Raw genomic sequence first — 13595 nt, 5'->3', positions numbered from 1 at the left:
GCATGAGTCAACTTTGTATCTCTAAATGTTTTGCTTGACTTGTTACAAAATACAAAAAAAGCTCAATGGTAACTAACATTCACTTTCCCTTACACACACACACACACACACACACCAGCCCACCCGTGTGTGTGTGTGTGTGTGTGTCTCTCTCACACACACACACACACACACACACACACACACAAGCCCACCCGTCATCCTTAGTTAATTTGGTGGGAAAGAGAGTTTGAGCCTTTCTACTAGAATCTGGCTCATTTCCCTAGCAAGGGGACACACTGCCATGGGAGGATAGAGAAAACACACAGGGCTCCGAGCCACCCCTTGCTTTGCCCCTTACGAAGTGGCTAGGACTTTAGTGTTTCCAATCAATCATTTATAAAGTGGAAATAGTAGCGCCTACCACCTAACTATCTTTCAGGATAGACTTGGAAGGTAAGTAACTCACTTTTTAAGAGCACAGCTTTGGGCCCAGGCTGAATTAGAGTTCAAACAAGGCTCTGCTGGTTAATAGCTGTGTGATCTTAGCATGGACGTACTTGCCATTGTACTGTAACATAATACTCAGTAATTAGCCTCTGCCATCTCGCCTTGAAAACCTAAAGCATTCCACCAATATTCATTTCTAGAATTCAAAGATGCACATAAAATAAGATGTCCGATATCAGAAAACACATCAAATGATTTCTTGGTATCCAGTTTCACATCCCTCCATATCAGCAAAGCCAGATGATCCTCCCCAGATAGGACGCTCCCACCTATGACATGCTTTTTGAAGGCAGGAGGCCTGATGTAATTCCCATCAGTCGGAGACTCAGCCAACTCTATCCACTAATAACCTTGCTAAAGGCCATCCATCAAAAGGGCGAGGAGGCAGGAGGCAGAAAAGAGTCCTAATTGCTCTCGTCAGAGACGTCATTAGTGATGGCCTTGGCTCCTGTGAGTTCTGCATGGCATTTATGGAAATGGCACAGACCCCAGGCCAATGCTGCCGGAGCAGAGATCCACTTGAATATTACATCGCAGCAACCATCTAAACGCTCCATGTAAAAGGTGATCTATCTTTAGAGAACATCTTTTTCTGATGCTTTAAAGTTCTGATATTTTATTTGCTCAAGCTACAAAATATTTATTTGGATTCCATGGCTAGTTTATGATGAGCTGACATATACTGCTAATGTTTAAAAGTTTTAAACATTACTTCTGTTAGATAGTAAAATCATATAGAATAACTATTCTATATTCATTGATTATGTGATCTGATTCCTATGATTTGTCAGATGCGAGCATCACTTTTTTAACCCTCCAGTTGAACATCCAGTGCCTTCTTTCTAAGTGAGAACACTACCAGTAGAATCTTGGGTTTCATTATTAACTGTTTCTGTGTAATCTCAGGGAAATCTCTAAAAGAGGACACCATATTATTTTCTCTCCAGGAATTTAGTACAATTGCTATACTCTTTTAAGAGTGTGACAGGGTTCAATTGCTCATGTTTATAAACACTAGCAGTTACAAAACGTGAGTAAAATGTATGATACAGCTTTTCCAAAATAGCACCTAGGATTTATTATACAAAGTGCTATGCCATGAGTGGACTGACATAAATAAAAACTGCATGGTGTGATTACGTCTCCTCCACAGCACACTCAGACCAACATCTGCAAATACCTACCACATCTCTTTTTAAAGGATTTCCTATACCTGCAAAATATTCATAAGACAGAAAGGTTTTTACAGGAAATAGTTCTGATAATTTGTCATCAGAAAGAGTTATGTTGAAGCACCAAGAATAAAGTAACATACCCTTCATGTATGACAAATCCTTCATTTGGAGGAATTCTACTCTTCTCAACCAATATTCTCTTTTTACTTACATGTGACTTTTAGGAGAATGAGCAATTAAAGTATTACAATGGTAATGATATTAGCAAGACAAACTTGTTAAGAGTTTTTACTTGGTTCATTAGAACTCTTCTCAGGCAAAAGGGAAAATACCCAAGATGACTAAAGTTGGTACAAAGGCTCATCATGCAGAGAGAAAGGGGCTGAAGCTTATCAGTTCCAAGTCAGAAGTGCTGAATTTGAATGTATTATCTCAGAAAGAGAACATGAGTGTGGTGTCCTCACCGGTGGGCTGGCCAGTCAGGACACTCTCTCCAGAGCTTCCCTCGATGCCAACAATCACATCCCTCTGAAATAGCTATCTCAATATTCTAGCTACTTGGCTGAAAATTTTTGCCTATATAAAAATATACTACAAAAAAAATTAAATGAAGGCTAGTTTTATTATGAGCTGACATATTCTTCCCCAATGCTAATGCTTAAAAAGCTAAATGTAATAGCATGCAGCAAAAATCCTTAGCTTTTTAAACATTTTGGAATTCTAATTGTAAAAGTGGCAGCCCAGATTACTGAGTTTCTTTCTGACAAGGTCTGCTTTCTTCCCAGACATTAATTATAAACACCATGGTCTATTCTGGTGCTTCTAGAGAGGCCATTATGATAGGCTTTTGGTGAGTTCCAGTAGAGTTAACATGTGTCAACTCCTGTCTTCAGCAAGGCTAACAGAAGGCACCACTGGGCTGGAGTGAGAAAGCAGTGTAAGCTTCCAAAACAGGTGTTACTGTTGACATAACCATCAAACAGCCTGCCTCTCCACAGCTCCTAGAGAACAAGTACTTTCTCATTTGACTTTTTAATACAAATTCCTATATTTCAGGAGTATGTTCTCGTCACAAGACACCAAAGCTCACCCTCCAACCTTCTACCTCCAGTCTTTTCTGCAGAAACTGAAACCCAGAGTAGTGGATTTTCTTATCCAAGACAAAAACCCTTCAGTGCACTTCCAGGAAATTACTCATTAACTGACACCAAGCATTCTCCAGCATGCTTCCATACACGTTCCTCCAATGAGGAAATGGGCTGCTGACACCAAACACACCAGCCTGCAGGCTCTGGCTGCGCGAGCCTGAGCAAGCTGTTGCTCAGATTTCAATCTTTTTCTGTACAACTCACTGTTCACTCACAGAATGTGCACACTTCAGTCAGTCAGAGGGGCAACTAACCATGGTGGTTGCCCAGATTGGGGCAGGGGGAGGGCAAAGAGGGGAGTAAGTGGAGCCACCCCGAAAAAGGGAGACATAACTACAATGTGGGAAATACAGCTCACATAATTACAGGGGGGCAAAAAAATGATTGTGATATGGCTCCCAAGGATGGTTCCCTGCTTCTAAACTGACGATTCTAAAGCCCAGTCTATGTCACTAAGTCTTCGGGTTGTTTTTAAATAAACAGCAGGCAGAACACCGAACAAGAAGCTCTACATGAGCTGAAACTACTGCTCACACACATTCTTTTAAAGGTGATAAGTATATTTCCCAACCACATTTGACAAGCAGCATCAGATCAAAATCTTCCAGATTCACTGAAATTGCACCTTCTTATTCAGTTGTCATTTCTGTTTAGCCACAAGGTAATTCTAGACAACCATATGCAAGGCTAATGGCCAATCCCCAAATTCCCCAGGCAGAGTGAGCAGGCAAGACCACTGCATGGAGGCACTATCACAACAGTGAGTGCCGGGGGTCAGGTGTGTCCCACTCTGTCGCCAGGCAAATGACACAAATGGCCCAGTCCCTGCACCCAACCCACCTTCATCACTTCCACCTGCAGGTCCTCGTTGAGGGAAGGCGTCACTTTCACAGCATTCAGTATCTGATTTAGCAGCTGCTTCTCATCAGAGTTCGTTTCCATGGATACGAACCTCTCTTCTGACAGCAGCTTCTGGAAAGAGGCACAGGCAATGATCTCAGATAAGCTTTCCCGCTGCCTTGTTCTGTGGGATCTCCGTGTGTGCTGAGCAGACTTCCTTACTCAGGAACCACAGAGCGAGAGGCTGGTAGGAAGAGCCATGCCATAAGCCATTCAGAAGAAAAACACATCAAACCTCCGGTAAAAGGTTTGTGGCAAGGACTTTGTCCCCCTATTAGTAATTCATCCTAATGTTAAAACCAGGTCTAACATGGTGGTCACACTGACTGTGTGGGTGTCGGGGACGGGGGACAAAGGTCTGAGGGAAGCGAGCCCCTCACCACACTCACACACTACCTGTGTGAGTAGCTGTATCACAGCAGAGACGGTCTAGTAGAAAAGATCACTTTTCAGATACTTGCCTTTTTATTTCCTAATGTAAGTTAACATTTACCTTGGGAATAACTCACGAACCTGTGAACCTCAATGTATTTTCATCAAAGTGAACCCCCCCAGAAACCTAAAATAAGATGACATCCCTTGGCATGAGCTCTCCCAAAGGTCACTACATCTCACAGGACAGCTTGTTTCTATTCAGAACAATTCTTATTTCTTAGACTGTAGCCAAACCCACTTGACTCTGATATCTATGCCTACCTCTTTCCCTGAAGCCACACAGAGGAAACTTCTAAAATATGTGGAGACAGCTCTGAAATCCATCTAAGTCTCCTCTTCTCTACACTAAAATGCCGTGGGCACCTTCAATGTTCTCAGCATGATATAGCTTCCTAGCTGGTCTCCTGTTTAACATGTGGCTTCCAAAGGGATGGAACACCTCAGGGGAGATCTGATTTAAAGAGAAAGGCCACCAGACGGCAGCCTAAGGTAAACTACAGATGCAGGTGATTGCATGTGTTGGTGTGGTTCATCCTTGGTAGAAACTGGTTCCATTCTGGTGAGTGATATTGATGATGGGGGTGCATTGCACATTGTCAGGGGGTTGGGAATATGTGGGAAATCTCTTACCTTTCTGTTTTATGGTAAATCTAAAACAGCTCTAGAAAAGTTAAATTTCAAAATTAAAAGCTGGCAGAGGGGAAAGAGAGAAAGACACAATGGGGTTTTGGTGGTACCAAATCTACCCACCTGCAGAATTGTAGTTAGATCAGCTTAATGGGTTTATTGCTTAAAACCAAACATCAATAAGCCATAATGCATAACTTTAATTGCATTCTCAGATCAAATTGGTTTAGTTGTCAGTCATAGCATATCCTGTGCTGACTCACCCTGAAGCCCCTAATTCTCATTCACAAAGGCTGCAATTAAACTGTCTCCCCAGACAGTCCTGGGGCAGTTGATGTTTGAGAATCTAGTTAAGACTTTATATTTATCCATGTTAATTTATCCTTGTCCAATTCCACATAGATTATATCCTGTGAAGAACTTTTGGGATTCTGATTCATCTGGTATAATACCTTTCTCTCTTCGCTGATGCTACTGGAGACCCAGGAACAAGCATTTCAACCTTATTTTTAGGGATCCCTGATATTTTTTGCCCATATTCCTTCCAGAAAAATTTCACTGTCATGTAGTGTAAGCCAAGGCAGCCCCAAGTTAAAGTTTATATACAAATCTGGCTTTAGTCAAAGAGATCAAGACTCAGAAGCCCCAAATATTACCTACACTTGACAGAAGTAACAGGATCATGAAAGAAGACATGTAACCCACCCGGTCACTGCAGTTATCAGGCTTAGAAAACTCTCAAAAGCCAGGCTTTATAAGTCAGAATGAGTTTTTTTTTTTTTTTTAGAATGAGTAACTAAATGGAACATGTATATATTACTGGGGGTGGGGGGCGTGAGGGGGGGAAGGAAAACACATGGCAAGAACGAACTCCCAGACATTTTTTATGGTTGGTCCAAATACCTGGTGAAAAGCAAAGAGCTTTTAGTAACATTATGATGTGTAAAATTTTCTAATGCTACTGCACATTCAAACATAGATTATGTAATTTCAAGCCACTGAGGAAAGAATGAGTAGCAATTTTCTCCCTCTTCCATGTGTATTACTCTTAAACAGAATTAGGAACCTCTTTGAACTTAAGGAGCTAAGAATGTAATTGTGCAAGTTGATATGAACAGCCACTGACAAATGCCACCAATCTAAGGCTGTGCTGAAAAAACCCTACAGGCCTGAGTTCACAGTGCTTATCAGCTACACACCAAAGCACTTGTGAAGTCAAAGGGGGGCCCTCCCCGGTGGCGCAGCGGTTTAAAGCACAGCACTAAGAAGCTAAAGCCACTTCAGCATGAGTTCGGTCCCCACCCCAGAGGTGACCCAGATGGTGCGGCAGACCTCTCCTGGCCCTCCTGCTGCTCCCCTCAGCAGTGTACTTCCTTGATCTGCCTGTTCTGCTCCCCACTCTGTCTCTGGTGAATCCTCTCACTGCCTCTGCACCTCTGGCCTGTATCTCAGTTCTGTATGTATAAATAAATAAATGTTAAAAAAAATGTATAAGAAGTCAAAGGGCTTCTATAGCCATTACCTTTGCACTGTTGCAATTAGACCTATTACGTCTGGTGTAAAACACAAATGAAAAAATGAAGGAAAAGTGTTCAAGCGATCTGACTGTCCTTATTAAACCAAACTCTTACTTCTTCCCTGTCTTTCTTTGGGAGCAAAGCACATTAATCCGTTTGCCAACCTAACTCTAGAATAAAGAGCAAAATAAGGTCTTCCAGTTTATTATCAATTCTCATTAGCAAGAACACAGATATTGAAGATATGAAAGAATTCACTTGTTGTAGAACTTGTGGTGTCTCCTTTGGAATCCCCTACTCTCCTAAAGAACTATTTCATCTTGGGTGGGCTAGGTGGGTCCCCATGAATCAGTGTCAGCTGACAAGGGCCCAGGAAGTTCTGCTGTGCCCAGAGAAATCTACTAGATGTAAGAAAATCCTGTTTCCTTTATCATTGTTACCTACTTCGGTTTCATTTCTGTATTAAAACGTTAAGTATTTGCTCTTTCAACATGAAAGTGGTCTGTCAATTTCTGCCTCCGCACCACACTCAGTGAGAGCCATACCTGCATCCCTGCCAACGCGTGTTGGGCCAGTTTCACATTTTTGGACTCCAAAGCCAACTGGAGAGGCAGCAGGCATTTCTCCCTGGCAAACACATAAAGAAAGACAACATGTGAGCTCAGCGAAGCTGGCAGTCAAGTGATAAAAGCCTTATGCACAAGTACCCTCAAATGCTGCTGCTCACACAGACAAACTATAACCAGTAATGAAGATGTACATGGACTTAAAAGACACACAGCAAGAAAGCTGCATAGAAATAATAGCGTCCACAAGCTAGTAAGGCCATGAGACTCTCAAAAACAAGGACTCTCAAACTGTTGTTTCTATGCATTGATGATTCCACAGTAGGACATTACCAGCAATGACAAGCCCTGCATGAATCCAGAGGAGCACAACTGCATGGATCCCATGCACCTGGGTGAACAATGTCAGGGAGCATCATTTGTGAGGGTTCTGTGCCTTGTTCTCCTCTCCACCCCAGAAATGACCACATCACCACCATGACTCTGCCTTAACAAAGTCAAAATTTGACTGTCAATTTCTCCCCCAATTCAAAGTGGTCAATAATTAGTTACAATCTTAAAATGACTCCAGTCTCCACTGGGTATCTGAATTTTGTGACAATCTGAACAAATACAAATGAACCTTCTAATACAACCTTTAAATTGTTACTTACCCGGGTTTTACATTTACCAAAGAGTAGTACCTGGTTTCATGGGAGAAATAAGCAAACAAACAAACAAAAAAAGAAGAAAGCCAATATGGAGCACTATACTTGGAGTATATTAAATATTAAAAACAAATCAAAGAGAACTGGGCATTAAAATATGTGATGAATAAACCAAAAGGACCACAAAACCCCCTATCTTTCTGTTAGAAGCATTTACTCTAAATAATTAAACAACAGACCAAGAATTTTAATCAACTCATTATTTCCCTATAGATTTACACTGGCACAAACAAATGAAATGTGACTTCATTTTATCCTCCACTCTCACATAAACAGAGGAATCCCATTTTTATCTGTTTTATACTTTCAGCACATGCTGAGAGATTCACTGATTTTGGAGGCTGTGAAAGTCACAGGGTAAGACTACAGGATTTCATCTTTGGAGAACAAGGCTCACTGCTGCAGAGTACAGCGGAACAGAAATGTAACTGTCTCTCTGATGCAGTTTGCAGATCTGCAGCTTTTCCGTGGATGACTCTGTCCGCAGCCAGGACAGAGACGTCACGGCCCTAGACGTCACGGCCCTAGACAGTGCCAACAACAAAGACAGAGTACAAACAAGTAGGAAGGACACTCGCCTTCCCAGCCCTCCTCACTGCCCCCCTCATCCGCCCAGTGTTCCAATGCCCACTTTTATGGGATGGTGGATTAACACTATAGACATTTTTCATGAGCTACAGCCCCTGACAGATGAATAAATTATCCACATGTGTTACTTTCATCTGGGTGGCTATCATTTGGCTCCTGCGCTGTTACTGTCAGCTTGAGAGAGTTACAAGGCAGACGTGGACAGGTGACAGAAGCAGGAATAACAGGCTTTTCCAATTGTGGTTTTTTGTTTGTTTGTTTGTTTAATCACCGGTTTATAAGCTTGGCCCGGTTAATAGGAAGGGCGATAGTAGAGGTGAAGTAGCAGTACTGGGGAGACAGAATATTAACAGAAGAGCCTTAGAGTTTCAGTGGTAACCCCTTAAAATAATGAAATTTCCATCGGGATGAATTCACTGTGAAACAACTTTCCCCTTGAAATTGGAGTCAGCACCAGTGAGCAGCGATGAGGTCCAAGGCTCTTCTGTCTCAGCGCCTGTGTGGGGAAAGTCTATTGGGTGCCCGTGTGCTGAAAAGGGACACGCATCACACGTGACTCACCAAGAGCAGGGAGCAATGGTGGAGGCCACGTTCAATAGCGAGGACCTTTCTGGACCCTTGGGGAGTAGCACATCTGCCGATCAACAACTGCATGCCTGTCACTCTGCATCTTCAGTATCTGTCCCTGAAGTCCTCTTACCCTTTCACCCATTTCTACACCCACACAACTAGGACTGCAGACCTGAGCAGGGTGCACACAAATGCCAGGAGCTCTGGTTAGCAGCATAACCCCAGGGAACATGGCTGGCTGTCCTTTCATGCTAGACATGGTCACCGGGAAGGACTGAAAGATGTAACTGGTTCAGGGAGTTTTTGGCCACCTTGGAAGGTGTCAGTGTTTAGTGGAAGAACACTAGCTGTGGCATCTCACAGATCTGGATTCATTTCCTAACCATTTCAAACTGTGCAACCACAATGTAGATATTTAACGGTTGGGTTTCAGCTCCCCAGTGCATCTGAAGACTAATCCTTACTGCTATATAATACTGTTTATATGTGTCAAGGATTGGAAAGTTTTTTCCATAAAGAGTAGATAATACACATTTTAGGCTTTTGGTGTCTGTCCTAACTACTCAAATCTGCCATAGCACAGAATAGTCGTGGACAATATGTGAATCAATGTGCCCAAACAATTTTGCAGTTACAAAAACAGGCAGTGCGTCAGATCTGACATACAGGTTATAATTTGCTCAGTTCTAACAGACAAATATAGACCTAGCAGAGAGCACACTATTTAACACAAGATAAGCAGATGTACCTATCACAGTATCCACAAAGCCTGCTACGTAAGACATGGGGCTTCCTATTAGTGGAGGATCTTAGCAAAACCGATGATACCACTGAAATTCTTAGAAAATGAGTGCATTGAAGTAGGCTGAGAGACTTATCCGAGCATTAGACGAAAGTACTGCATCCATCCAGTCTATGTGCAAGACATCATGACTGTTGACTGAGACACTAGCAAGGAATAAGACACAAGAGATACTTGCTTTTATTTCTACTGTCAAATATTATACCTGTTACTATAACCCTTAACTTTTACTCCCTTTAGTTATATACCTAGAAAATGGGGGTTCAGATTCAATTCAAGCCCAAATCCGTCTGATTCTTAAGACCAGATCTCGAAGGAACAGCTCTCTCTAACCTTTTTTTTTGGATTATGAACACAAAAAATCTGGCTGAAGACCCTCTTCCTGGAGGAGTACACCTTCATGCCAAGGGATTCACTCCCCACCTCCCTCCAGCTCCAAATATATATGAAAGGATCCTTCCCAGCAGCAGAAGCCAGAGACTCAGAGAAGAGGGCCTCTGCCTGGACTAAGGGTTCCCCTAGGGTGGGCTTTACTAAGCCCGAGAGTGGACAGTTATCTTGCATGCGTGCATGTTTGTGTGTGTGTGTGGGGTGGGGGTTGGGAGGGTGGGGGTGGTGGGCTTACAAGCTGGCTAATTTTCAGATCCAAGGCCTTTCAACCCCTCAAACCCTATGATCCCCTTGATGGGCATTAAAAGCCTCTGACTTCGACAGAGAAAGAATGCATGCAGAAATGAAATGGGGGCAAGCTGATTTCATTTCTTGCTCGCTGATATCATAAAAATCCTGCTGTTTTAGTTTTTAGAAAGTGATTTTAATAAAAGAATAAAAGGCCTGCTAATTGGAGCTCAGGATTACATTTATAATGAAATGCAACGTGACACACACTTAGTTCCCTTTGTACATATTGGATGAGAATAAATCGTCTTTTGATCTTTCTAGAAGCTGCTTCATTGGGGAAAGGGCACACCAAAACCAATATTCAATAGCATGAAGTGATCATTTTTTATGCATAGGCATGTGCAAATTCACTCTTGCCTAATTAAATAAAGGCAGCAGCCCCAGGTTTCATGTTCTGACACGCCATTATTTCTAAAGACAAGTAATTATCTGCACGGCATATGCATGGGGAAGACTTGGTCCCCTGACACTGAGTCTGGTGGTATCAAGGAGACTGAACCTATTTCCTTAATTGCACTGTCGCAGTTCACAGACCGGCTTAATTGAACTGGAAGACTACAATAGACAAAAGGAAATTAAAATAGGTAAATTTTAGGATTTACCAAAATTTAATTTTCAATATGCTGAGCACAAACAGGAGCTTCAATTAAAAACAACAATATTCCTGAATGTTCGGCTGATTTCTCTTTGATGCCCCATGTGAGAGGAAGCAGAAAGATAGCTTTTATTTCTAAAGTCTGGTTATATTATCTGAAGCTAGGAGTCTATGATCTGAGCCATTTATCCAGCAACTGTGGATTTCTGCATCTTCCTTAGTATACTCTTGTTGGAAACCAGTGGCTTGTATGTGCAAAGTACCAATTCATTCATATTTACTATTTAATGCTAACTTTTGAAAGCAGAGATTTATTGTCAGCATAACAAAGAAAGATGAGATTACCTATCTGAGGTCACAGCTGTGATTTAGGTCATACCACCTGTCTTCAAAACTCATGTTCCCAGGCCTCTAGTACAATATCGACACAAGCAGACAACTCCTGCCAACCATATGACAGACTGGTTTCAAATAGCAATTCAAATGTGCATCAGGTTAAAACAGGGGGGCCAGCATCAAACAATTAATATCAATAAGCTTATGTAGAGGGTCATTATGAAGCAATGTGTTATATTTGACAGCTGGTGTGAGGTAATGCAGGAAAAAAACTGGTTTTGGAATCAGTTGCTGGCTTCAACTACAACCAACATCATTTTGAATACCTTCGTAGTGATGGTCTTTCTTAATGTGAGTACAGTAGTCTGTTCACCCCCCCCCTCGAGACACTGGGGGTGTTATCACGCTCGTTTATGAACACCGATGTTTCAACAGCTTCTATCAAGACTGACAAGTCCGTTTTTACTGACTAGGCTTTTGCCAGAGCCAATTCCATTGAGTCAAAGGGAAGGGAATTGGCTCCTTAGCTAATTTTCTCTTCAATGCAGATAAAATGTTTCTTCTATTTCTATTTTAATAAAATATCTTTATTCAGTATGCGTCGGTTTCATTATACTTCACAACAAAAATTAGACTCATCTTTCAGGCCCTAGGGATATGGCTGTGAACAGCCTAAACTCCTTTCTCTTTTGCAGGATTTCTTAGCAGGCCTATTGGCAATTATGAAATTGCCATTTCTGTCATCAGAAAAGGTTGAATACCGGCAATTTATATGATTCAATTTATTAAAATCCTAAACAATGTAGTTATATAGCTCACATTTTCTCCAAAGATATAAACTTTCATTATCTATCATTTTATAAAACAGGCACACATGTACATAAGAAACATTCCAAATAGTACAAAGTAATATTTAGCAATTAGGCACCAGCTAAGAGCTGGCTTAAATGCTGACCATGGCATTTCCATAGTGGCATTTTTTTAATACTTCTATTTATATCAACTTTTAAATAGTAACTCAAGAATACCTGCAATCTGAAGGAAATATTTTTAAAGCAACAGTCTCGTCACCAAGACAACCATCACAGCTTTTCCTTCTCCTATTCAGCTTAAAAAGGTGAGTGAATCAGCTTATACATAGAAAAAAATATTAAACATGGAACTCATAATTTCCCATTTTTTTCAGGTACTTGCCAACAGTCCAACTCTATGGTAAGCAGACCTTCTGCCACAGACCACAAAGAAAACCTCCATTTACATTATGGACCTCACTATGTGCAAAGATTTATTTTTGTAATGAAAGACAACTGTGGGCACCTAAGTAGCTTAATAATCATCTGAAAAAAATGAAATATTACCTGGATTTTATCTTTGCTATTTGATATGTTCCATTTTAAAAATAGATCTACAAAAGAGCCATAAACAACATATATAACAAAACATTTTGCAGCAGTATCATGATAGGATAATGGGTCTATCTTTTCATTTTAAAGTTTTAAAAAAATTAGTATAATATTTAAAATTATATAAAGCACTACAGTTCAAGAGGACAATTTATAAAAGAGTATATTTTTATGTACTTTAAAGAAATTCCAGTTTTACTATCATATAACATTGTATAAATTTAAGGTATACAGTAAAATGATTTAATGTATATATATCTTGCAAAGTGATCCCCACAGTAAGTTTAGTTAACATCCATCACCTCATATTGTTGTGATTTTTTTCCCTGCTGTGATGAGAACATTGAAGGTCTCTTCTGCCAGCTTTCAAATATACAATCTAGTATGATTTACTACAGTCACTGTACTATATGTTATACCCCTCAAGACTTAGCTTTGAAAAAATTAAAGACAGATTATGGCTTGATGTTTTTCACCTGCAATCTAGGGACTATAGATATTAATACTTCTTCTATACGATTTAAACTTACATAATCGAAGCAAAAACACTAAAGGGTTTTATTTGCCTTCCCTGAAGAAAAAAAAAAAAAAGACATGAAGCCCACAGCAATCATAGGGAGGCTGTTCTTCACTTCATCTGTCCTACGAGTACTGAGTATTTATTACAAACCATGGGAAAGTCAAGGACAACTCCACAGCACAAAGACAGACGGCAAAGCTAACAACACTCATCAAGCACAAACTCAGAGATTTCAAGTCTCATGCCTCTATCCAAACAGCCGTCCATCTGCACAGATACCATCATCTTGGGGCTTCTGCCTGACCCCACTAGCCTTTCTGGAGCCCCTTCTGGTTAGTGGTTTCCCACCCCCAATACAGGGCCCATGGCTGCTATACAGTTATTTAGTAACTGGTGAGTGGGAGGGAGGAAGGGAAGCTCACAATTAACTGGTAATACAGACCCCAAATCTGCTCTTAAGCAAGCAAACTACTTTATTGGTATACGATAACCAAAATAATAATGATAAAACTTGTACCTTAAAAATGGGAGCTCTG

The 13595-nt window shown here is 41.0% G+C and overlaps 1 protein-coding gene across 1 annotated transcript in view; it reads right to left on the bottom strand.

Moving 5' to 3' along the window:
• Positions 1-13595, bottom strand: part of ARFGEF3 (ARFGEF family member 3) — a 123132-nt gene that overhangs the window by 87915 nt on the left and 21622 nt on the right. The window contains exons 3-4 of the mRNA XM_004673891.2: positions 6837-6918; positions 3653-3784 (exon numbers count right to left, since the gene is read on the bottom strand). Of these exons, the coding sequence (XP_004673948.1) occupies positions 3653-3784; positions 6837-6918 (214 nt within the window). The remainder of the gene's footprint in view (positions 1-3652; positions 3785-6836; positions 6919-13595) is intronic.

The sequence above is a fragment of the Condylura cristata genome, unplaced genomic scaffold, assembly GCF_000260355.1.
Source record: "Condylura cristata isolate star-nosed mole 26May11 unplaced genomic scaffold, ConCri1.0 scaffold00001, whole genome shotgun sequence".
In the NCBI taxonomy this organism is placed as follows: domain Eukaryota; kingdom Metazoa; phylum Chordata; class Mammalia; order Eulipotyphla; family Talpidae; genus Condylura; species Condylura cristata.
This window is presented reverse-complemented; position numbering and strand designations above follow the sequence as displayed.